Here is a 27,368-nt window from a genome sequence, read left to right on the forward strand (position 1 = left end):
GTGAGGTTTTAGTAAGTGCACTCACTGACAGTAAATTATATTTGAAACTTGGTGTGTATAGTGTATTGTGAAGATACAGGTATGGGTTTATCATGATGTTTCCACTATATTTGACTGGTTTGGTGTTTCCATTAGGCAATGTAACAAAACAGTGATTGTTTAATTTCACAGGTTTTTGGAAAAGGGAAAAATCATGACACATATGAGTTGATGCTCCTGAATCTACTATCCATATACCACTATTCTTACCATGTCTGCTAGTAGATTAGTAAGTTGGATTCTTACCTGCAAAGCCTGTGAAATTAACACAACTTGCCTCATTTGTTACAGGATTCTGATTCTGTATGTATTTGGCAATTTCAAGCTGGACTATGCTTGCCCAATCAACTCCTGTTACTTCATTCTTATGATCTGTTTTACCTTTGCATTCAGGTATCTCCTCATACACATTAGCTACTGTGTTTTGCTTAGCCTTGCCCTTTTTCTGTTTTAATTCAGTAAACCATTCTGGATACCCATGCAGCTTGAAGCATGTGTCACTGGTATGACCACTAGCATTGCAATGATCACATGTTCTAGTTTCTTTCTTTCCAAACTCCTTTTTCTTGCCTTGAAATTTATCTTTCTGAAATTGCCCCTTGACTGCCATTGCTGTATTAAAATTCTCAGCATCAACATGAATTTCCCTCTGCTTTTCTACTCTAAGTATCATAGAATAGGCCTTGTTTACACTTGGCAAGGGATCCATTAGAAGGATCTGGTTTCTGACATGGTCATAAGTCTCATTTAATCCCATTAAAAATTGCATAAGTTTATCTTCACTATTTATTTCTTCCATTTGTTTGGCTGCACCACATTCACGTACTGGTAAAGGCTTAAGACAAGCCAATTCATCCCATAATTTTTTAAGTTTAGTGAAATATACTAAAACAGATGCATTATCTTGAGTTAGAGTACTTATCTCTCTTTTAAGCTGGTATAGGAGAGGTCCATTACTTTCTCCAAATCTCTCTTTAATCTCTTGCCACAGGTTCTTAGAAGAGGTTGCATAGATGAAGGCATCCACCAATTCTTTTGAGAGTGAGTTGAGTATCCATGAGGTGACCATGCTATCTACTTTCTTCCATTTATCCAAAGTTGTAGTATCTGTAGCAGGAACTTCATAGCTCCCATCTACAAAATCCAGCTTCTCTTTGGTTCTCAAAGCCAGTACCATGGATCTACTCCATGACAAGTAATTTCTTCCTGTGAGAGGTGAACTTACAAGCATCATGCTCGGATGGTCAGAGTTGTGCAAATGGAAGATATCATTTCCACCATTATCGATATGCATTCTAGTGGTATTTTTGATAGCAGTACCACTACCAGTAGTATTTTCTGCAGTTGATGTTTCAGCAATGGAAAAACTTGCTGAATTGTATTGGATTTTAAAGAAGAACAGTATATCAGTAGCACAGGTTGTGCTCTGATACCATGAAAAAAAACTTGACTGTCTTATTGTTGAGTGAGCTGAAAAAAGTTTATATACAATGTACAAGAATAATCTAGAATTAATAAATTTCTCTATTCTACCCCGCCTAGTTTATAGGATCTAAAAACTAATTTTTACAACAAATCTGTTGGGACAAAATGCATGTAATGTTGAGCTGGAATGGAAAACAATCTAGAATAATCTATCTGCTCTCTTTTTTTTCTTTTCCTTCAGCTCATGTCCATACTTCAGCCAAACCCATTGATGGACTATCGATATAATTAAAAAAATATTATAGAATTTAATAATACTTAAATCTTTATAAAAAAAAACTATATTAAAATTTTATTAAGAAAACATAGGGTCTGTTTACTTGTAAAAAACTGAGATATTTTTCTATAAAAGTTTTCTAAGAAAATTAGAAAGCAAATTTTCATACTCACATGTACCGATTTTTTAAATAAAAAACTGAAAAATCAATTTTTCAGTTTTTCAAGATTTGGACAATAATTTTAAGTTGTTTTTTACTATTTTCTTTTGTAATAAAGAATTTGATTTCCAACTGTTTTCCAAATGAAAAACCATAACTTTTTTATAACCAAAATTATGCTATAAATTTTTTACATCTAAAATTGAATAATTATTTAGAAAAATATTTATTTAAAATGAAAAAAAATAATCATATTATTATAAAATAAAACAAATATTAAAAAATTTAAAAATAAAATAAGTTTTATATATGTTTTATGCTGATTTAATTTTTTAATTATAAAAGAAATGAATTTTTTAAAATTAGAAAATTATTTTTATTATTTGCGAATAAATATGTTTTTCATATTTTTCTTTATTTTATGTAGAAAATGAAAATTATGGTTTTCTCAGAAAATAGAAAATAAAAAATAAAAAACCATTTCCACAAGTAAACAGATCCATAATTTTTCTAAACCCTATTCAAACACAATGGTAAAAATAATGATAAAAATTGTAAAATTTTTAAATTTGTTTTCCATGAAATGCAAAGTTCACAATTTGTGCATAATCATTATTTTTATTATCAAAGTTATAATAATTTCAGATTACACATTAATTTTTTTTATTGTGCTTGGTCTATTTATATATTAAGAATAATAAAGTTAAGTTTTGGCTCTTTAGTCAATGAAGCTAATTTTCGCTCTAAAATAATTAAACAAAAAGTGAATTTTATCATTGAAAAGTATTTATCTAAATTTTAAAATGATAAAAGTATTTTTAATGTGACTTTAATTCAATGAATGTGATAAATAATAGTTTTTTTATAAAAATAGAAAAAATATTTCATTAATTAAAAGTAAAGAAAAAAATATAAATCAATATATTATATTTTTCATAAATTAAATTAATAATTAATAAAAATAATATAAAGAACTTAAAAGGTTTGATATTATTGATAAAATATATATATTGATCAATAGGCGAATAGTTTGCTCTACTATTCGACTTCATGGTCTTTCTCTGAGTCCTATCGTATAACTTTCAAGTTTAAATATCTTATTATATGCAAGACATACACGTTGTATAGTACTTTTTCTTAAAAAAAATATTTTAATAAAGAAAAAAAATAAAATAACTCCATTAAAAAAGAAAAAATACCACAAAAATTTAAGGTCTACCAATAATAATACATCTAAAGATTTACTCAATTAAAATCTATCAACAATTAATGATAGATACGAGGTAAGGATGACAGAGAGCAGGGTACCTGCGAATTTCAATTTATCCAAACCGAATAGGTTATATATATCATTATCCAAACACATTTCAACCTTATTAAAATTTATGTTCTTTATCGGAACTTATCCCAAATCTAAAAATAACTACCCGCATACTACTTGAACTCGCGGAAATCCGTCTCTCTTGCTTTTTCTCTTTCTATCTCTTTTCTCTTTCCTATTCTCTCTCGCTTTCTTAGGGATAGCAGCGGGTAGAGTATCCGTGAAAATCATCCTACCCAAACCTAATTAATATTATCAAAATCCGAACTCATCCCAAACTTGATTAAAATTTATTTTTAACTACCCCAACCAATCTTAAACCTGATTATTATTAAAAAAATCCAAATCCGTTTAATTTTATATTTTCTAATTAATATTTTGTATAAAAATTTATTTTAATTAATAATTTATATTTTTAAAATTTAATAATTTCATAAAATATTTAAATTCCATTTTATATAAAATAAAATATATAGAAATTTATAAATATTATTATAAAAAATATATTTTATATTCAATTATGTATTTATATAAACAGATTCGGGTAAGAGATATGTGATATGTAAAACTCAAATCCGACCTAAATCTATCACCAATATTATTTTTTCAAATCTGAATCAGTCTTAAAACCAATTATATAATACTCAAATTCATCATATTAAAGTTCAATTAGATTGAGTACCAATAAAAACTCAACCCGTTGTCATCCTCATTTATCTTGCTCTATCTATGTCTCTCTTCCCCAAAGAAAAACAATCCAAAATCAACAAAAAAAATTTCCCAAAGTAACCAAAAAAAATTAACAAAGAAATGTAATAAACACAATAAACAATAAATCAAAATCAAATACAATCTACGAAGATAATGATTTTAACCAAACTTTAATGGGTATGTGGAAATCACAAGCTGGGGTGGAATTGTTACAAATAAACAATACAACAAAATCATTAAATATGCAATTTTAACGTCTTCGAGAAATCACAGATGTAGAGGAGAGGAGCCGCAGGCGAAGAACAACACATCTGAGTACCATCACATGGAAAAAAGGAGTCATTGACTTCAAAAGAGAGACAGACGCAAAAGCGAAGATAGGGCCTCAGGGAAGAAGGAGGGGCTAAGTACAATGATTTCCGACAGTCTGTAGACAAAGGAAGAAATGACAAATCAAAGAAATTTCTGCCATAGCCACCTGACATAAGAGTGAACAATAATTGAGAGACAACAAAGGGGCGATTGCAAATGGGAAGTGAAACTGAGGGAATAAGTGACATGCTTTTAGGGTTTAGGTGAAATCAGCTATAAGCCCTACATATAAATGCTGTAGTTTTAATAAAAATCACTGCAAATGCTCAAGCTATTTAGGTTCGGGCTAGGGGAGAGCATGTTTGTAACACCCTAATTTTTAAATTTATTATTTAGTGGGTAAATATTAATATTTTATTTTATTTAAAATTTTAAGAAATTATTTGAAATTTTTTAAATTTTAGAAATTGGGTTCAATTTTTTGAAAATATAAAACTTTGATGATTTTTAAAAATTAATTTAAAGACCATGTGATAAAACTAAAAATATATTTGGATTCTACGAATTTTTCTGAGTTTTTTAGAATTTTTTCGAAATTTTTGGGCTTCATTTTCGATCCCAAGGCAGAGTAAAAATTTAAAATTTTGTATCCTGAATCGAATCGACCGAATCGAACCTAATTGGATCAAACCGATAGAATCGGACCGGCCCATTTTCATTTTTTTTCCTCTTCCGCGTGCCCCGTCGCTCTTCCTCTCTTTCCTCCCTCCTCCCCTCGCCGGCCAGCCGCCACCCAGCCCTCCCCAGCTCGCGGACGCACCTCCAGGCCTCTTCCTCGCCGCCGACTAACGCTCCAAGCGACCGAAAACGTCGCGCGAAGACCCACCTGCGTGCCCGCGCTGTTTCAGCTTCATGGCCAAAATCCGACCGATCCGACCACCGTTTGGGCCGGGTCTTATTTCTAAACTCATCTACACCTCGAGAGCTTTCCATAGACACCAAGAACATCAAAATCCATTGAGCGGTTTGCTCAATTTTTGTCTGGAAAGTTTTAGCCCATTTCAAATTTTGGGCTAGATTTCTCGCAAACCGTGAACCCCACGAGAAAATCGAGAGTACCTGAGCGCTCCACTCGTCGAGAGCTTCGCGGCAATATAAATTTCAAAATTTTTCAACATCGTTTTTCAGTGGGTCCCATGAAATTTCGTAGTATTTTTCCAAGCACTAAATGAGCTTAGAAAATTCCGTAAAAATTATATACTAACCCCTGTTTGTGGGCTTCGTGTAGTACCTTCAATTCATGAAAATTCAACGGTTGCTTAGGTCCATAAATTTCGGGCCAGACAGATAAGTTACCGAAAAAGTCTCGGAATTGGGTTGAGATTTTGGCTACCCCACCGTTGTCAGGCGTCCCGAGCGCGTTCCCGAGGTCAGAATCGGCATAGGCAAACGCGAACCTTACTTTTTCTTAATTATCTATGCTTGAATGTGATTAAAAATCCATAAAATATTCGTGGTAGTTTAGAAAATTTTAATTCCTATTGCATTAGCTTAGTGATAATGCTAAGGACCACGGGACAAAGTTTTAGAAATTTTAGAATTTTTAGAACTCAAATTGGGTAGTTTTTATAAAAGGATTAAATTATAAGGACTAAACTGTAATTTTACATATTATGATTAATGACTGTTGGATGGGCCCAGGAGGGACTGTGTGATGTGATTGAGTTGTGGGTGTATGGTTTGTGATTATAGAAGTATGTTTTAAGCCCTTTTGCAGGTTGGGTAAGTCCTAGGTATAGGGGAGACTCTGTCGGATTTTCGGCACGACTTAGGACATCTTTGATCTTTTCTTATTTTGTATTTAGTCAAATGTATTAAATAATTATAATAAAATTGTCAGGTAAGCCGAGACAGCCATCCTTCTCCACCCAGCCGCCACAGTGACTGCGGTTAAGTCTGTGAGTAAAATATTAATTTTAATTGTAATTTCGATATTATTATATGTTCAAGTATGCCCATGCATCACTTATATGTATATATCTATGTAGTTAAACACTAGACATATTTTATATTACATTCTTAATTGATGGATTGCCATGGGTGTTGTTTGTGATAATTTGGAGCAGTGTGTATGCATTAGCGTGCGTGTGGTATGGTGTTGGATATGGACAGGACGGGTAGACATGGCTTGAGAGATTCGCTGTGACCCAGTCCTTCGGAGTAGACACGGCTTAAGATCTTCGCTGGGACCCCGTATTTGGTTTATTAAGTGAAAATCCAGCTGAGATCTTGGCTGGCAGAGGTTGGATTAAGAGGGCTGTATAGGGGATCAATTCCCATATATGTATTGTTTGACATTATCGGGTGTGTGAGTACTCCAAATTACCTTTTTGATGTGATTTGTATGAAAATTATGATGATGTTGTATTTCACTTCACAGGTTGCATTTCACTTCACAGAGTGCATTAGCTTTAGATAGCTATAGATATTATGGTTAAAATTGATATTTTACTCTCTGAGTCGAACGTTCACCCCTGTTCACCTTATTTTTCCAAGATACAAGAAATTTCTTGTTGAGTTCTAACCTGCCTCTCTCCCTCGTAAGTCGTCTATAAATGTCTGAAATGTTTGTATAATTCTGTTAACTCCTAAAATTCCGCATGTGTTAGAAATATCTATTTGATTTGGGTCTGTAATATAATTACCATGTTGGACCTGTAAACTTATTAAAAGCATGTATGTTAGATTGGATGAGGGAGTCGAGTTTCCATTTATTTTCAAGACATTTAATTATGTGGAGGGTGAGCTGAGCTCCCCAGATGATTATATATTGTGTTTACAGGACGGGCGAGTTAAAAACTCCCCGTTAAATGGTTCATTTTATGGCCGGACTCTATCCGGTTGAATTCGTGAAATTGGGCTCAAATGGGCCTTAGAGTTGGGTTGAGGAATAGTTAGGCTTACTACGGGCCTCAGGGGCTTTAGGCTGGCCCATGTCCTAGTGCCGGTCCAATCCATAAATTGGGTCATGACAATATTTCATTTTAAACCAAAAAATCGAACATAATCGAGTTAATTTGGTTCAATCGGTTCGGTTCGGTTTATAATTTTTGATAATTTCGATTAATTGGTTCGGTTCGGTTATTTTCACAAAAAATTTAAAAAAAAACCGAACTGAACCAAAATTATATATATATAAAGGAAAATCAAAGAAAACCGAACCGAACCCTAAGATTTTTGAGTTTTGATTTCTAATTTTTTTTTTTGTTTATATTTTTGTTATTTAGATTTAAGGTTGAAAATATGAAATTTTATAAAATTCGGTTTGATCGGTTTAAAATCTAACTGATATTTATCAGTTTGGTTCGGTTTTTAAAATTTTTTATTTTTAATTTTTGATTTTATCAGTTCGAAACCGACCCGACCGTTTGCACACCTCTAGTTCAGGCAATGGGCACTCAGGGTATAAACCTGAACCCATATGAGTAGAAAAATATAAATTTGAATCCTCCCTAAATCTGACTAATTACTATTCGTCTCATTAGGGTTTGATCAGTTGAGTAACTGAAAATACTTGCTCGACTGTCATATTTAATATAAGGAGATATGTCTATAATCTATTTCACATGAATACAAATATAAAAATAATTAAAAAAATTAAAAAAATTAAAAAAATTAAAAAAAAAAGGAATTGTAAGTCAAAATACTAATAGATGACCATTAAATAAAAAGATCAAAGAAAAAAATGAGAAAAAAATAAAAAAGAAAAAAGTTTTTAATTTTTAATGAGTGTTGTGGCTGTTAAAAATGTGGTAAATAATAGTTAGCATGCTTGTTGTAACACTTTCAATTAATTTATATAAAAAAAATAATCAAATCAATCATTTTGGTCATTGAGTGATTCAACGAGAAACAATACAATTTATATCTAAAAATTGTTGAAAAAATAAATAATGAATATTAAAAAAAAGATTATAAAATATAACTTGCAATAATGTCTATACGTGTATAATATGTGCTTATATAAAGTTAGAAAAAAAAAAAACAATTATTTAGGATTTGTTTGATAAGTTTGTGTATGAAAATCACTTTTTTCAATATATTAATTAGAAAGTATTAAATTTTAATTTAAAATAAATTTATGTTATATTTGAATTTATGCATTTATATTTGAAATTTAAATTTTAAATATTATATTTAAAATCTATAATTTAAAATTTTCAAATTTTAAAATGCCTTATTTAGATAAAAAAAATTAAAATGGAGGTTAAAAAATGTTTTTTTATGTTGATTTTGAATTTTAAATAACATAGGTTATGGGTTATATTATTATTTCAAATTTTTATTTTTTTAAATTTTTATAATTATTTTAGATTTATCAAAATTTAAATTAATATTTTTTAAATATTAAATAAATTATTATTTATTCTCTCTATTCTAATGAAATTAACTATTTAATTCTTATGTTTTTAAAAATATATTATTTAGCCTTTATATTTTACTTTCATTAAACTGTATAATCATTTCATTAATTTTTTCATTAGACAATTATTTAATTCTTTTATTTTAGTAAAAATAATTAGTTAACTTTTATATTTTAAAAAAATACATTAGTTAGTCTTAATAATTTAATTCCGTTAATTATTTAGTCTCATAATTATTTTTTTATACTTAAAATTAACTTAATCTTTTTATCTATATTTTTCTCTTATTCTCTCTTACTCTTTCTTTTCGTGTTTCTTTTCTCCTGCATCCATTCCCTTTTATTTATTATAGCTATATTATTCAATTTTATTATAATTTAAATTAAAAAATAAATTTAATATAATATAACAACTTAGATATGATATCATCAACCATAGTAACTTAATAAGTTAAAAATTTGAAAACTTTTTATCAAATATTAAACTATTATTAACTCCAAGCAAAAAAAAAAATTTGATTTTATATTTTCTCAAAATTTCAAAGTATTATAGAGTATAATAAAGTTACTAATTGTTGTTTTATGCATTAATGATTTGTATGATATTATTGTTAAAATTTTTATTAAAAAATAGTTTTTTAAATATATTAATTAAAAATATTAAATTTAATAAATTCTAATAATAAGAATTTTAAAATAATAAAATAATTTTTTTAAAATATTATTTTTAAAATCATCTAAAACGACGTTTCGAAATGCGCTTTTTTACCTCATGGCCTTGTTGGCAAACATGGCATAATTAATTAATTGTTAAAAGCACGTTTCAACAGCTCGCTTAATTATTTAATTAATCTTTCTCTCACTTAGCTTGTAATTTAGCACGGAAACTTAACATGGGAAAGGGTCTCCGTCTAGTGTAGGGAGACGAGAAGAGAAGGGCAGCTTCCATCTTTGTTTGGTTCTTTCTTTGGCTTGAATAAAAATCGGTCCCCTTTTCTTTTCATTTCGCGATTCTTAGCATAATACTAATCTGCCGATTCACAATCAGCCAAAGCGACTTTTCTCTCTTCTTCTTTTCAAATTCGTATCCAATTCACGCGTTATTCTCTTCCCATTTGGGCCCTTCTTTCTCCATCCCTGATCCGTAGGCTTTTTACTTGATCTCCCTTTTCGATACCCTTTTGATCGCTTCTGTTTCTTGGGGGGTTTTTTTTTTTTTGCTGGGTTTCAAATTTTAGAATCAAAGAGGGAAATTATTTGCAACTTTTGGACTGATTGTATGAATGTTTTCTGAGAAATGGTGATGTTGACATCAACAGTTGTGGTGTGAAGTACTATGGAACTGGTGGTTACCCAACAACAACAAGCACTACAATATGACGATTTACATTGGTCGAGAGGCTTCGAAGGTTATCTTCATTTCTCTTCTTCTCCTTTTTCGAGTTCTAAACTAATTGGGTTTTACCCTACGATGAATTTGTAATTTTGGGTCTTGACTTTATATTAACATAGTTTTATCTTCTGATGTGAAGCTTTGGAAGAGAATTTGTGCAGAGACTACCACAGAGATCAACCTACTTTTCGAAAATTGGAAATTCATTCTTGCTTGTCTAATTTTTCAGGTTTCCTTTACTTCTGATAAATTATTACTACAGTATCATTATGTTATTCTGTTTTCTATCTACAAATGTAAAGTGATTGAATTCCTTTTTCTGTTCCCGACTTTGTTGGGTCTCGAATTCAACCAAAAATATAAACTTTTGATTGTGCTTACTGCTGGAATTCCTTGGTCAAGTTGGATTGTTACCTCCATTATAAGTTAGCTTGATTCTACTTCCAGGGTAAGCAATGCAACTTGCTTTAAGTTTTAATGATAAAGTGTAGCATCTGGTAGAAGGTTATAGTCGCTGTCTGCCCTCTACATGTTCTGATTTTGTGAGAAAACTTACGCTTTTAGCTAAAGATAAAGTACCTGTCAGTTCATATGGGTGTTCTCAACTTAACTATTAAATTGGTCCTGGTTGAACGTCATTTTTGTGTTTCTTTTCCTTTCTTTTTTTCTTACTGCTTTTTTTTTTTTTTTTGGGTGAGGTTTTGGAGGAGGGTAACTTCTTGGTATATTTATATTAATATGTTTTGTGTGCCTGCAATGTCTTTGGTGTTTGCATTTGCATAATTTAGGGATGTGTATAGTGTGCCAACAATTGTAATTCATAAGTTTTTCCATGGTAAGATGTTCAAAACTTTTTTCGTTTTTGGCTATGTCTTCCACTGCATGAAAATTGTAACAATTAATAATTTCTATGCATATCCGGAAATCCCAAGTCCTTAGATTTGCCCTTATTGTTTTTATTTTGTTTTCAACAAGATATTCCGTCATTTGTTTTTCTTTTGATGTCATTCTTGCACATTCACTTTTTTATATGGTAATGCTTTGTTCTTTTGCGCTGCTTCTTTACTTTAATATCCTTCCCTTTTATTCACTTTGTTATGCATGTCTAATGTTTCCAATTTATGTTACTTGACTTCAGTATATACATGGTTTGGCTGCCCGAGGAGTTCATTATCTACATCGGCCAGGGCCAACATTGCAGGATGCAGGGTTCTTTCTCCTTCCGGTTTGTGTCTGTTAATAGCGTTTTTGCTTACTTCCTATTGTAGGAATCATTCTCTTTTCTAACCTTGATGTAATTTTAGGAGCTTGGACAAGATAAAGGCTATATCAGTGAGACAGTGTTCACCTGTCTCTTTCTATCATTTGTGCTGGTGAGGTTCTTCTTATGTTGTAGTCCTTATTCCTTTTATATTTGTCAAATCCTCTCTCTCTCTCTCTCTCTCTCTGGCTTTGCTGTTTGAAAGGAGATGTTTCTGATTGGCTATATTTTGACCATCTCTGTCATAAGGATTGCTGAAATTTGAGGATTCTTAATTTTAAATCAAATACAAGCGAAATTTGCATGTGCTGCTATTTCATGAATTATGTAGTTATAAGGTAAACACAACCAAGTGCAGCTTGAAATAAACTTCAAGTGTGAGACTGCTGTTTGAATTGAACTAGAACTTGATCATAAAAGGCCTTAATAATTTTATCTTTGCTGTCCTTTTGAAAAATTGAGATTGATGAATCAATCCTGGAGTTTGATTAAATAATTGTTCATTCTCCTTTTATAGGCGCAGTGTACAAATTTACATACTTGCAAATATCTTCTGCTTTAGGTTTTGCCATATCTAACTGGATTCTGCAAATTGCTATTTTTCCTTAGACCAAAAAAAAGGAAAATGTATTAAGTATCCTACTTTTCCTAACACGGTATATCATGTTGCAGTGGACTTTCCACCCTTTCATCTGCAAGAGCAAAAAGATCTACACAGTTCTGATTTGGTGCAGGGTTCTTGCATTTTTAGTTGTAAGTAATGATGTATTTATTAGTGTTCTGCAATTGTTAACTTATGGCTGAAAAACAGGACGAACATCCACACCACCACCCACCACAACCCCCCACACCCCCCCCCCCCCCTCCCCGCTTCCTCTTTTTATTCTAGAAAACAAATTTTGAACTGCACTAGAACTTTTTCTCCTCTCCACAACAAGAGAATTAATCAAAGAATCAGTTTGAAATTCCAAACTGAATAATAGTCAGTGGTTATTATTTGAAATTCCTCAATGCTATTCGGGAATAAGATGTATTGAGAATTACAAATAGAAACAGTTTAGTATCCAGTCCTGTGCAATGTAGGTATCTATTGATTTGGGTGCTAGTTCAGTTAACTGTATTAGACCAATTAGAATCCAAATTTTGTGTGAAATCCTTTTGCAGTTTCTTGGTTTGATAAATCAGTCAACCATATTGGTTTATAGATCCTGTTGGAGGATATATTGTTATTCAATCTATTGCCATTGCTGTTCTAACAGTTTATCTGGCTTCTGCTTCAGGCTTCTCAATTTCTTCGGATAATTACATTCTATTCTACTCAGCTCCCAGGTCCAAATTATCATTGCCGTGAGGTACAGGACAGCCGGATTGGCTTTATACATCTAAGATATTACTAGCTCTCATAGGCTTCTTTGGTTTAAATTTATTTTATTTGTTCTGCATATAAGAATTTCAAACTTCAAAAAATAAGTTATAATTAGGTATCCATCTCTTCTGCATTTTACAGGGCTCCAGACTTGCTAGGTTGCCACAACCAGAGAGTGTGCTTGAAGTACTCTTAATTAATTGTCAGTCCCTGTGTTTTACTGTAGTCCTTTCTTTGTTATTTGTCAAGAATTTCCTGTGCTAATTTGATTTGTTGAATCTGCAGTTCCTCGGGGTATAGTATTTGGCTGTGGTGATTTGATTTTTTCATCACACATGATATTTACCCTCGTTTTTGTTCTCACATTTCAGAAGTATGGTACACAAAGGTAAAGTATGGCTTTAATCATGTTGTTACTCCAAAATAAATGAAAAGAAAATGTTGTGATTTCTTGAGTTAATAAAGGCCAAATATGAAAAATATCAGAATGGTACCCTTTTTTAAATAAAACTTTTGTGGTGGCAATATGCAAGATTTCAGAACATTATGTAGGTTCAGTCCTGCAGAAAGTAAATACATTGGTTGGATATGTGTTGGCTCTTGGTGTTATATCAGTCTGGTTCTCTAGTGTTTTCTCAAATTTGCCCCTTTCTCTTTTTCTTTTTACGTTGCATTTCACAAATCGATCAAATGCCTTTTTACTAGATTGACAAATTTCAAGTTGTCTTTGCAGGTTTATAAAGCAGTTAGGTTGGTTGATTGCTGTGGTTCAGAGCCTATTAATTATAGCATCCCGCAAACATTATACAGTTGATGTTGTTGTTGCATGGTATGTGGGATATTCATCCATTCAATTATTGTTCCATGTGAAGACATGTTCAGATTTTTAATATGGTTGTATATGGATGCTTCTGCAGGTATACTGTTAATTTAGTGGTATTCTTTATAAGCAAGAAATTACCAGGTGAGTATGAGTAGACTTTTTATTTTTCTATTATTAATTTCCTTTTTTTCTTTTCTGCTTTATTCAGCATTTGATTTATAAAATTAACTTTGAAGTTGTCAAGTGCAGAACTACCTGATCGGACTAGTGGAGCTGCCTCTTTGTTGTTACCATTGAGTACCAAGGACAGAGACATCAAGAACAAAGAAGAGAATCACAAGCTTTTGAATGGGAACTCAGTAGACCCTGATCGGGTATGGTGAAGTTGAACTTTTACGAGAAACAGTTTTTCCTACAAATATGAGGTGTTGATTGTCATTTGCTATATTGTCCAGAGGCAGAGAACCCAAGTAAATGGCAAGATTCTGGAAGATGCTAATGGAGTCATTGCTGATGCTAATGGAATGAATGGTGTGTAGACGACGGAAACTGTATGGCGTAACTCGTAAGTGCTGCAAGGACTGCTTTTTATATCTTTAAGAACCCTTATGTGAGGTGGGCATCTGTTCCATGACTGGTGGTAAATTTGATTTGTATTCATGTAGAGAAAATGGAAATAAGGGTAGCACGTACGAACATTTAGCAGTCCTCTTGCTTTGTAATGGCTAAAACAATATATCATCAGCATCAGCATGTATCATGGAATCTACAAAATCTTGAATCTCCCATTCTCCTGAGCATGCGATGCTGTTGAAACTTTGATTCACTTTGCTTACTATTTAACATGGTGAAGCCGAAGGCTATTCCCATTAATCATCCAGCTACAATTGTTATCCATTCTTTTCTTCTCAGTAGATTGAACACCAGTAATGGAAAATCCAATTTAGTAATTAAATGAAGGGATATCCAAAAAATTTCAAATTAATATCCCAAATACTGTTCAGAATCAGTGGTGGTGTACAGGCATGGGCTTGGAATTGTTGTATTTTGTTGCTTTTTGAAGAAGGCAGGTCATTTTAATTAATATTGCTAAAAGAGACAGTGTAGAACATCTCAGTAATTAACAATAATGACAAAGTTTCCATTTAAGATATGGATGCGGCCTTACATCACATGCTTGGCGTTGGTGCTTATCTTTCGCCCTGCGCATGCTTTCTTTTTTGTTCAATTACAATTATTGTTAGCCTTAGTAGCCACGTGCCATGACGTGTCTTTGACAAACAAAAAATGCCAGGAAATCAATCTGGTTTGATCGTGTGGACCCATCATGTGTTTTTTTTTTTTAACAAAGCCGAATATTTCATTCTTGAAATTTAAAAATAAAATATTATATCCCTCTAAACTTTTAAAATTTTTTATAACACAATTTAATTTTTAAAAAGTAAAATTAAAATATTTTTAAAATTTAACAGTAAATTTATATACTTAGCCTTTTAGCAAAGATAAAGATTCATTGCTAAACATCATCAAGGTGGAATAAAAAAAAATTTGAAATATAAAGTCCATTTGAGAATATAAATTACAAAGTATTGATTGATGCAAAATCAAAGGACATATATTTTTGTCAAAAGGGTCCTTTTTTTAATAATTCTTGATTTTTTTCCTCTCTTTTAGGTTTTGTTCCTTTTGAGATTAGGTCTCTCTTTTGCCGAGACTATCGACTGTTTCATGCCTCTCCAAGTGGGGGACGGCTTTCCTTCCTCAGCCTGGCATGAGTTTATCCTTTCTCCTTCGAGCGGAGTTATAGATAATTTTGATTTGGTGTTTGTTTGTATGCAGGTCTGGAGTTGATTGTTAAGGGTCCAAATGCAACTTGTGATGGTTTAGATTTCTTACTCAGCGGCGCAGTGTTCTCCTGCAATGGCCATGGTTCTACTATTTGATTTGTTAGGCTCTATTCTAGGGATTTGATTTCGTCGGTATGGCACCTCTAGGGACTTCTTCTACGCTACCTATAGCCCTTTGTCCCTTAATGGCATATGGCCGATGAGCTCTACCATGCCACATCTAATACTTTGCTGAGTTTGTCCTCTTGGTAAGCAGTGGTGAAACTCCATGACGTCGAACTTGTGTGGGGTGTCATCTGTGATCTCGCCAGGCTTCAGTAGGCTTATGATCTACTGGCACGAGTCTAGTTTCTGCGAGTCAGAACCTCTAACTATTGGGCTTCTGGTATCAGGCGATGGTTCTGATTCTTTGGGTCTTGGGATTCTATTGCTCAATAGGGGCTTTCTTTGTAATAGAGCCTGGGTCAGGGCTTTAGTTTGTTATTGTTACTTTTTTAGGTGAAATCGGGGTTTTGACAAAAAAAAAGTGTAATAAAAAATAAAAAATATAGAAAAAGAGTGAGTTTGAAATTAATTATTAAAAAGGGTGAATTATAATAGTATTTTTAAGGTCCGGACGTTATTCAAAATAGCGTACATATCAAAAATTTGAAAGGAGAGCTGGACGCTATTCAAAATAGCATCCAGCTCTCCTTAAATAATAAAAAATTAATTAAAAAAAATTTAAAGGTTGAGCGCTACTTATAGTAGAGTCCAATTTTTTTTTTTTAATTTTTAATAATTTTATTTTATATTTTAAATGAAATATAAATATTATTTTAATAAATAAAATTATAATATGTAATATTATATATTATAATATTTTTATTATAAATATTATTTTTTAATTTAAAATTTAATAAAATAAAAAATTAAAATTAAAAAATAAATAATTAAAAAAATTTAAAAAAAGTTGGACGCTACTATAAATAGCGTCCAACTTTTTTTTAAAATTTTAATTATTTTATTTTATATTTTAAATAAATTAAAAATATTATTTTAATAAATAAAATTATAATATGTAATATTATATATTATAATATTTTTATTATAAATATTATTTTTTAATTTAAAATTAAATTAAAATTTAATAAAATTAAAAATTAAAATTAAAAATAAATAATTAAAAAAATTTAAGAAAAGTTGAATGCTACATTCAACTTTTCTTTAAATTTTTAATTATTTTATTTTATATTTTAAATAAATTAAAAATATTATTTTAATAAATAAAATTGTAATATTTAATATTATATATTATAATATTTTTATTATAAATATTATCTTTTTAATTTAAAATTAAATTAAAATTTAATAAAATAAAAATTTAAAATTAAAAAAATAAATAATTAAAAAGGTTTAAAACAAATTAGACGTAACTTATAGTCTAATTTTTTTAATTATTTTATTTTATATTTTTATTATAATTTTTTAATATTTTTTATTTTTTTAATTTATTTAAAATATAAAATAAAATAATTAAAATTTTAAAAAAAGTAAGTAGCGTCTAATTTTTCTTAAATTTTTTTAATTATTTATTTTTAATTTTAATTTTTTATTTTATTAAATTTTAATTTAATTTTAAATAAAAAAATAATATTTATAATAAAAATATTATAATATATAATATTATATATTATAATTTTATTTATTAAAATAATATTTATATTTTATTTAAAATATAAAATATAATTATTAAAAATAAAATAAAAAGATTGGACTCTACTATAAGTAGCGCTCAACCTTTAAACTTTTTTTAAATAATTTTTTATTATTGTAAGGAGTGCTGGGCGCTATTTTGAATAGCGTCCAGATCTTAAAAACGCTATTATAGTTAGTATTATAGTTAGCGTCCCGGACTCACCTCGTCCAACTCAGCATAATTCACCCCTTTTTGGTAATTAGTTTCAAACTCACCCTTTTTCTGTATTTTATATTTTTTATTACACCTTTTTTGTCAAAAGCCTGTGAAATTGTATGTTTGCTGAATAAATGAAAATCTATTCTTATCTTAGACAAGGAAAAAAAAAATCCATTTTGGTCTTTTAATTACCTTGAAATGGGATAATGTCTAAAAAAATCTCAAATTTTGTATTTTTTTTAATTGTACTTAATTTTTTAACAAAAATACCTTTGAATTATTAACTTTATTGCAATTATATCCTATCTTCTATTTCACCATTAATTCTTACGGATTTTGCCACATCAATATAGTTAAATATCCAAAAAAAAACTAAAATTTTACGTTTTTTCCTAATTATATCTTATTTTTTTTAACATATATATCTTGATGTTTGAAATTCAATACAATTGAACTTACTGGTAGTTGCCCATTCAATACTAAAAGAGGTACTAGGTTAACAATTCTAATAAACCAATTTGATAGGAATTAAAACTAATTTATAATAAAAGAAAAAAAAAAGAAAATTCATTTTTGGCAAACGACATTGTTTCTACCAAGAACACATGAGTTCATTTTATACCTCTGCGCTTCTTAACCACTAGCTCCCCTTAACCTCCACGCATCACAAAGCCATTCGACATAAATCTCTTACCCCATTCACCAACCAGTGTGCTTATTTCTTCCCTATCGCTTCATAGCATACAATATTTCTCTCAACTATCCTTCATCATCTCTACAAGCTATTACTTCTACGACACTCACTTCTGTGATATGAAAACTCAACATCACTCTCCATCAATATTTCGTTTCAACAACTCAACTAGACCTACCTTGACAGCCCAGAATAGGATCCATTAATTAATTTATTAGGGTTTATTTCATTATAAATTGCATTTAATTAATTTTAATTTGGGGGATTAGAAATGCTAACTTAGCACTATTGTTAGCATTTAATAAGGCAACTAAAGGTAGAGTTCAATTATAGTGAATTTCAAAGTTTAAGGTATATTTATTAATAAAATAATTTAAAATACAATTACAAAAAAAAGGGTTAAAATTTTGGGGTTTTTTGGACGTTTTCACTGTTAAAAAGGTGTAATTGTAAATAATTTAAAAGTTCAGGATATTTTTGTTTAAAGGAAAAAAGTTTGAGGTAAAAGTATGAAAAATCTCAAATTTTAGAATTTTTTTTGGACATTATCCTTTTTAAAATTAATGCATATGTTTCTTAATCTTTAAAAATTAATAATTTATTCTCTTTATTTTAATTATGTCAAATTAAAGATTCATATAATTAATTTTTCATCAGTCTAAAAAAATATTTTCAATGGTAAATTATTTTTTTATTCTTGGATTATGTTAAAATTAATATATATATATATATATATATATATATATATATATATATATATATATATATATCCCTTAATTTTTTAAAAATTAAAAATTTAGTCTTTAACTCCGTTAAAATTATTTAAAAAATTATTTTTTAAAATATAATTGGAAGGATTTTTAATTTAATTAGTTAAAATATACAAATTAAATCATTAATTTTTTAAAAAAAATTAAAAGATGCAATAATTCAGAAAAAAAAAACTGTCCTGTAAAATTAGGTAACAAGCAAAAACCTTGGAGCTACGATCCTTAACAGTGACATTCCTAAAAATGTATGAACCTTTTAAATTTCCACCGTTTCGGAAAATGTAATTGGCCTAGGATTAGGAAGATAGGACAATTTCATATTCGAAGTCCTATGAACATTGAAAGTGGTCATAGAAAATTAGGAATGAGAATATGTTTGGTGTAATGTAGTTGAAGAATCCATTGAATGGGCAATAGGGTGTTAATACGATTGTTATTATTTGAAAAATATTTAAAAATATTTAATTATATATATTTTAATTAATAATTTATATAAAAATATTTTTATTAATAATTTATATTTTAAAAATTTAATAAATTTATAAAATATTTAAATTTTATTTATTTAAAATATAATATATCAAAATTTATAAATATTATTATATAAAATATATATTTTATTTTTAATTAATCACTTATATAAACAAATTTAAATAACAAATATTTAACCGGTTTGCCAACCTCTGTCAATGTGGGCTGCATCACATGACAGCCAGGGAATTGTTTGAGGTTGCCCATGTGGGCCACTCGAAGTGTGTTTTTGTACGCAATTGATAGCAATTAGGCCCCAATGCACGCTCATCGTATAAGGTATAATTTCCTCCACCCTTGTCTATGCCTATGACCCAAAAGTGATGCTGGCGCAATTTAAGCTAATAAAAAGTTAGTCAATAAAGAAGGAGAAGAAGAGATGGCAATTGACTGTAGCAATTGATATGAATTGATGTATACTTTTATCATAATTGAAGCATGTCTAAGTCTAACTATAACCACCACTTTCTCCCTTTACATGCTTCTTCTTTTCCCCTGTAAAGGGGGGTCCTCTTGATCCCTAAATGGGTGTTCCAAATTATGACTCCAACTGTCACACTAATTAATTAAAATTTTCTTTCTGCATTAGATTTCCTCCATTCTTTTGTTTTTCTTATCCTTATTCAATCATTATCTCTATGTCTATGTGATCCCAGCAACCATCCCTTTAGATCCAACTTACTACTGTTTCAGGTCCACTCATGTCTTGCTGAAAGAGATTCAAAAATAAATTTGTTTAGTTAGTGGCTATTGCATGTCTCCTAATAAAAAACAAATAGGCTACTTATGCAATTAAGTACGAGTAAATTTTTGCTTAGATTCAATCTATCATAAACTTAAGATATAAATACGTGAAGCTTACGTAATTAATAGATGAGTCTCACTATATATTTTATATTTTATATTCATGATAGACTAGTCTAGAAAAAAAAAATCCTTATTTATATCTTAATATTTTTTTAAAAACGTTATTTTATTAAAATTGGATAAATATATCCAAGCGAGTTTAGTGTAGTCGTAAACGTGCATCATACCTTATAGATTGATTTACTATTTAACAGATAGAGTTAATAATATGGAGAGAGTTTCACTTTACACGTCCGATGTTTAAAAAGAATTAGTCTTTCGTTGATCGAGACAAAAGATGTCTCAATTTATTTAAAAAATTAGATAAATAGAGAAAAGTTGCTTTGAAATTGTATACCATCTAAAAAGGTTATGGCAATTAAATATTAAACATTTTTTTTTTTTAAACAAATGAAAATAGTTGTTGAATGTGAAAGGGTAGATTTTATTTGAACACAACTTCTGAACAAGATTAGAAAGTTAACCTCCTTTTATATAGTAAATGCAGTTGGATATTGATATGATGTTCAGGGAAAAAGACGTCTGGAAACGGATGCCGTTTTGAAGAATCTTGAAAATAAAGCAAAACGCAATCTCCCATTGCAATACGCAATCTTTAAAATGACCAAAATCACATTTGGTCAACAATAGAGCCCCGCAGGAGCGATTTCGGTCTGTGCAGGGGAGAGTTTGAACCCAAGTGCAGATCGAACCATCAATTTCTGTCCAATCTAATTCAAGGCTGGCCCTTGGTGGGCCAACGGCTTATCCAGGCCGGAATCAGCTATTGTAGGTATAAGAATTGGAGGAATAAGAACTTTGCAGGGTCTCTCTCAGTTCAATTAAATTCAATAGTCAATTTCTACCCAAAAAAACAAATTCAGTAGTCAATTTTTTAAAATAAAAATTCTGATTTTGAACCAAATTGAATCGGATGATTCATGTTTGATTTTGGTCAATTAAAGGCTGATTTTGATCATAACAGTTTTTTTTTTTTAAATTTTGGTTTGATAACAAATTTGAATTGAATTACTCAATTCTGATTTTGAATCAACCTTGGACCAGGTTTATCTTGAGTAACAATTCCAAACTAATTTGAAATTGTAAACAGCTCAACCATCTCAAGCCTAAATTTAACCGATTCGATTTTAATCAAATCCAAATTCTAAATCGAACTTTGGCCAGATCAACCAATAGGTCACAGGTTTTTGTTTTCAACCAACAATAAAAAAAAATAAAAATAAAACTTTAATTAAATAAAGACAAAATATAAAAATTTTATATTGACAAGAGGCAATAAATACAAAATAACTCTATGTTTTTTTTTGTTGGTCACATGCATCCCATGACTTAGTCTAGTCTTCCATTAATAGTTGATTACGATTATTTTCAAGCTAAATTAAATATAAGCAAATTTAATAAATACTTAATATATTTTTTATTATTGCATTTAGTTAATACTAATTAATTATTATAAGAAAACAAAAGTAGTTACCAAATAATTAGGTTAGGAAAGAGAAAGGAATACCAGCTTTCAATTGCTGTTTAGTTGAGCTGAAGTTAACCCGACCAAATCAAAAGCAGCTGGATTTTGATTTCTACGTCATCGTTTTCGTTACTGCTTTTGCTTTACACCCCAAAAGAACAATACGACCGTTATGTTCATCTCTTTGCCGCCTACTTATAAAAATAACATAAAATTATGCACTTTTTTTGTAAAGAAAAGCAGAAAGCAGAGAAAAAGGAGCTTTTGCAGCGTACACGCATCAACCAGTGTAGAGGAGCTCAAGAAAAATATACATTTATGGAGACACGCAGAGAGGAGAGAAACAGAAGGTGAAGAAGCCTTTGGATCCTCTTCTGTTCTCTTCTATCAAGTTGAGATTGATTTGACCAAGTTAAAAAATTTGACGGAGAATCAATGCTGACTGTCTGATCACATTGTCTGATCAGTATTTTGATTTTATTTGATTTTTTTTTTTCATCTAAATTATCGCCGTCAATGGGAGCCCGCTGCTCCAAATTCTCCCTCTGTTGGTTCCACTCTCATCTCAAGTCTTCCGTCCTCGAATCCACCGATCTCGGTAAGATTCTTTTTTTCTTGAAGGCTCAGTGTCGTTTTTGTGATTTTGGGTTAGGTGATTTAGCAGCTGTGTGTGTCTTTTTCATTGCAGAAAGTGGAGGCAAAAATGACCGAAATGTATGGCCGAGTTTCACCGAGTTCAGCTTTGAGCAACTGAAAGTTGCCACGAGTGGTTTCTCTTCGGATAATATTGTGTCGGAGCACGGTGAAAAAGCACCCAACGTCGTTTACAAAGGGAAGCTCGACAATGACCGATGGATTGCTGTTAAGCGATTTAACAGACTGGCATGGCCTGATTCTCGCCAATTCCTTGTCCGTTAGCTATATCTATATCCACTTTTTGTTTGGTTGTTGAATTGTTTTTTTTTTTTTTCTTTTTTGGGTATTAAATGTTAACTAAATCGGTCAATGAGAAATGTGATTTAGGAGGAAGCCAGATCAGTAGGGAGTTTGAGGAGCGAGCGGTTGGCGAATTTGATTGGATGTTGCTGTGAAGGCGATGAGAGATTGCTTGTTGCCGAGTTCATGCCCCATGAAACGCTTGCAAGGCATCTGTTTCACTGTGAGTTTCTTTTCCTTCTTTTTTTTTTTAAATATTATTTTAAAGGAATTGGTATTCAATTCGTGGGTTACAGTTTTTGATTTGGTGGTTGTTGGTTGAATTAATGCAGGGGAGAACCAACCTATGAAATGGGCAATGAGGCTGAGGGTAGCTCTTTATTTGGCGCAAGCCCTGGAATACTGTAGCAGCAAGGGAAGGGCATTGTATCATGATCTTAATGCCTACAGAGTCCTATTTGATCAGGTAAACCTTGCTTGTATGCCTTCACTTTCTCTTTTTGGTGGATCTGTTGTATTTGCTGGCTCATGATATTGGTTTTGGAGATTGACAGGATGGTAATCCCAGGCTATCTTGCTTTGGACTAATGAAGAATAGCCGAGATGGAAAAAGTTATAGCACGAATTTGGCTTTCACCCCTCCGGAGTACTTGAGAACCGGTAAAAAATTGTTTATAAGAGCATCAGAAATTTATGAATAACTAAATACTGATATATTATCTTCACATATAAATCATTCCCATCTTGATCTGACCTTGACCTTTTAGTTCTCAATGTCAGAGTCTAGGAAACAGATGAAAACTATTAGCCTCTGTATCGTGTGCTTAGATCAGTATGAATAATCCCAAATTATGAAGAACGTATATATGGTTGAAATCAGCATCATCACAAATTCCATGCGCTTCAAATTCAAGTTAAAGCTAATAGGAAGCTTAATGTGCATCTTGGCAGGTAGAGTGACCCCAGAGAGTGTAGTGTACAGCTTTGGAACACTCTTGTTAGATCTTCTGAGTGGCAAGCATATTCCTCCAAGCCATGTAAGTATTTTTAGTCGCTGCTGGTAGCATTGAAATTCGAAATATAATATAGGATCTTGCATATTCATTTGTAATAGAGTTGCAATCTACCGTTACTTCTTCTGTCTGAGTTCACTGAACCATGCCACCTTTGGGACTTTGGTTTGCAATATCCAAAGAATTTTATAGCATCTTTAGCCTTTTTACCATCACTTCAAATATTCCTTTTCAACCGCATTGGCCTGATTTAATTTTTCCATGAAATTGTTTCTGCAGCCAATATCACAATAATGTTTTCTATAATTGGTTGATCTTCGAACACTCTCATCTGTTTATTGAGAATGTGGGATGGAGGCATCAACATTTTTATATTCTTCTCAGGAAGTGATTTTGGGATTTTCACAAGATTTTTTTATTCACTTATAGTGGTCTTTTATTATTTGAAATTTTCCAGAGGTGCTTTTCTTGCTAGTTTGAAAGTGTTGGCAAAACTTATGTTATTGGCTCCTGGATTTAAATTATTCTCGTTGATCTTTACTCGTCAAACGCTTTAAACTTGGGAATTTACTTGAATGTGTTTCTTGCTTTTAGGCACTTGACCTGATTCGTGGCAAGAATTTCCTTATGTTAATGGATTCTGCTTTGGAGGGTCATTTTTCAAAAGATGATGGAACTGAATTAGTGCGATTAGCTTCCCGTTGTTTACAATATGAAGCTCGTGAGAGGCCAAATGCAAAGTCGCTTGTTACTTCACTTTTGTCACTTCAGAAAGAAGCAGAGGTAGATAGAATAATAGTGTTATTGAATTAACTTTCTAAAGTTGGAAATGCTTTTTGAGTTGGATGTTTTGGCTACACATTTTTACAAATGGCAGACTTCCTTTTTGTAATATTTGGTCTGCTTCAGCTGAGCTAAAATAGTTTCTGTAGAAAAAGAGAGAGGCTATAATTTCTCATTAAATGAAGTTTTAGCAGGTTCCATCTTACGTATTGATGGGTATCCCACATGAGGCTGCACCGTCAACTCAGCAATTGTCATTAACTCCTTTTGGTGAGGCATGCTTGAGAATGGATCTTACAGCTATACATGAAATCCTGGAGAAGATTGGATACAAGGATGATGAAGGGATTGCCAATGAGGTTTGACCTAATGACTTATTTCATCTGTGTGAAAAATGTGGACATATACCAGATTTGATAAAACTGAAAATTTGTTTAAAACAAAGTCTTGTCGTGCTTTAATTCAATCTAGGAAATAGCACCGGCAGCTGGTATATTTGGATGAATTGAACTTTCCTAAACCAAGGCAAAATGGCTCGAATGAAACAACGTAGCATAAGGCTAGACTGATGCAGCACCTGGCTCTATTTAGGCAAACAAAATGCTTGAGTGCATGCCATTATGCCCTCAGTTCCTCACAGTTCCATTGCAACTGTAATAGTATAATTGATTAAAGAAAATGTTTACCATTGGCTGAAGGATGTGTGTTGTCAGCTAATTTTGTATCCATAGATTTTTAACTTTCCCTGGTCCCCCTCCGCAAGAAAAAGAGACCCCGGGGCATTATGTTGCTGGTTCTGAATCTTAGAATTTCAGCCAATCAACCAGATTGACATTATGTTGCTTTGCTTCAAGGAATTTTTATTTCTCGTCTTGCAGCTTTCTTTTCAAATGTGGACCAGTCAAATGCAGGAGACATTGAATTCTAAGAAGCATGGAGATACTGCTTTTCGAGCTAAGGATTTTGCAACTGCCATTGAATGCTACACGCAAGTGAGTATTCCCATTTCACTTTGACCTAGCAAATTTTGGGTTTTGCCTTATATTTTTTTCGATAATCTACAAGCAGCCAAACTTGGTGATCCAGAATAATTGATCATCTAAATTGCCATTGCAATTGTGGAAAAATAAGTTTGGATAGATGTGGATTTCAAATGATAAAGTATTTGAATTTGATATCATGTTGAATTTATGATTTTTCACTTAGAACACAAATTTAAATCCTTATTCATTTCAAATGCACAACTATCCAAACAAACCCCTATTATTTGTCTTGGGAGAAATGCAAGAATTAGGTCTCACTGATCATCAGACGTCGTAACTAGATGCATTTAGTATTATATTCTGTGAGCAAATAGAAGCAAGTTGTCTCCTGGTAAACTTTCATCACATTCAAGATAAAAAGTAAAGGAAAATTACGAGACTTTCCAATTCCAGCTGCATAATATGGTAATAAGACTTCGATATATTGGCTTGTGCGAGAAGCTAAGTTTTTCCCTTTTGTCTTCTGCAGTTCATTGATGGGGGAACCATGGTGTCGCCAACTGTGCATGCCAGGCGCTGCTTATCTTACTTAATGAGTGAAATGCCACAAGAAGCTCTTGGGGATGCTATGCAAGCCCAAGTGGTATCTCCTGAGTGGCCCACTGCCTCATACCTTCAAGCAGCTTGTCTCTTCAGCCTTGGAATGGAGACGGATGCACAAGAAACACTCAAAGATGGCACAAAATTAGAAGCCAAAAGGAACAAAAGCTGAAAGTGTATAGGTTTCTCATTTTTCCCATTCGTTTTCCCCTTTTTTTGCAATGTATTTTATTTTTATAATTTTGTGTAGGCTATTTATTGTACGTAGTCTTATTAGTTTTCCCACCTAATTTTCAGTTTTTCTTGACGCTACAACATTGAGGATTCTTCAGGAATTGTTGTTTGTGTTGATAAATATTTATGCTGAATCTTAATCTGTTGAATGCAGCACTTGAAACGCAGTCACTGATTTGGCTGCCCTACTCCAGGGACTGACAATTACCTGAGGTTGGGATCTCACTAGCGTTTGAATTGCTTAAGAAAGTATTATTTTGAATTTTTAATTAATTCTTTTTCAGCTCAGTATGTTAAATATATATATATATATATATATATATATATATATATATATATATATATAAAATAAAAAATATAATAAATAATTAAACTCAAAAAAATTATAATAAAATCAAATAATTATTATTATTAATACTATCAAAATACACAGTTAACTCAAAATTATTTAGCACTGTAATATATATAAATTATATTATTTAATAAAGTTTATTATTAAAATGTTAAGAGTAAAATTTTAAAAATAAATAAACTTTAATTTAAATATTTTTTTTCAATTAATTTTAAATTTTATTGAAAAGAGAATTTAATAATTACATTTATGAGGGATAGAAATATATATAATTAGGTGTAAAGGTCAATTACATCACTATGTTTATTGAAAAAGTTTAATTTATCTAACTTTAACTTTTTATTAAATTTAATTAAAAAATTTAAATTTAAGTTCAATTTAACTTGAAATCAAGAAAATAAAGAAATTAAATTTTTTAATTTTTGAATTTAAATTAAAAAATAAAAAAATTTAATTTTAAAATTAAACTCCCTAATTTTTTATTCAAATCAAAAAACTTAATACATAAATTTTAATTTTTAAATTAAATTAAATTTAAATTTAAAATTTTAAATTAATATAAACAAAAAATAAAAATTAACTAAATCAAACTTTTCCTCATTTATTTCTATGCATCCGCCAATATCGATACACCTCATTGATTTTGTTAGGTAATATTAATCTTCAGGGACCGACAATTACCCTCTAGGCTTCCCAAGGTTGGGAACTCACTCGCGTTTGAATTACCTAAGAAAGTATTATTTTGAATTTTTAATATTAACACAAAGGAAATTTTTAATATTATTATTATTTTATAAAATTTAATTAATTATTAATAATGAAAAAAAGTAATTAATGACAATTTTTTTTCTAATTTTATAATTTTTTTTCATTAGTCTAAATTTA

The 27,368-nt window shown here is 30.6% G+C and overlaps 2 protein-coding genes across 3 annotated transcripts; both read left to right on the forward strand.

The window, feature by feature from the left end:
- Window positions 1–9,528: 9,528 nt before the first annotated feature.
- On the forward strand, window positions 9,529–14,384 carry LOC110643045 (phosphatidylinositol:ceramide inositolphosphotransferase 1). The gene is made up of 12 exons (XM_058144119.1): window positions 9,529–10,077; window positions 10,201–10,290; window positions 11,200–11,286; window positions 11,366–11,434; window positions 11,995–12,075; window positions 12,603–12,674; window positions 12,830–12,890; window positions 12,974–13,076; window positions 13,422–13,517; window positions 13,606–13,652; window positions 13,761–13,885; window positions 13,967–14,384. Exons 1-12 carry the CDS (start codon window positions 10,045–10,047, stop codon window positions 14,048–14,050), a joined length of 948 nt encoding a protein of 315 aa, XP_058000102.1. The 5' UTR covers window positions 9,529–10,044; the 3' UTR covers window positions 14,051–14,384.
- Window positions 14,385–21,799: 7,415 nt separating this feature from the next.
- Window positions 21,800–26,284, forward strand: LOC110643046 (serine/threonine-protein kinase BSK6). Of its 2 annotated transcripts, XM_058144120.1 has the most exons (11): window positions 21,800–22,180; window positions 22,271–22,491; window positions 22,606–22,741; window positions 22,851–22,984; window positions 23,073–23,178; window positions 23,470–23,555; window positions 24,126–24,314; window positions 24,509–24,673; window positions 25,193–25,306; window positions 25,827–26,079; window positions 26,195–26,284. In XM_058144120.1, the coding sequence occupies exons 1-10, from the start codon at window positions 22,099–22,101 to the stop codon at window positions 26,067–26,069; spliced, it is 1,476 nt and encodes a 491-aa protein (XP_058000103.1). In that variant the 5' UTR covers window positions 21,800–22,098; the 3' UTR covers window positions 26,070–26,079; window positions 26,195–26,284. The 2 variants fall into 2 exon arrangements, with proteins under 2 accessions (XP_058000103.1, XP_021650963.1); XM_021795271.2 differs by having other exon boundaries at window positions 25,827–26,284.
- The last annotated feature ends 1,084 nt before the right edge of the window (window positions 26,285–27,368 follow it).

This window comes from Hevea brasiliensis, chromosome 3 (genome assembly GCF_030052815.1).
Source record: "Hevea brasiliensis isolate MT/VB/25A 57/8 chromosome 3, ASM3005281v1, whole genome shotgun sequence".
Classification (NCBI taxonomy): Eukaryota; Viridiplantae; Streptophyta; class Magnoliopsida; order Malpighiales; family Euphorbiaceae; genus Hevea; species Hevea brasiliensis.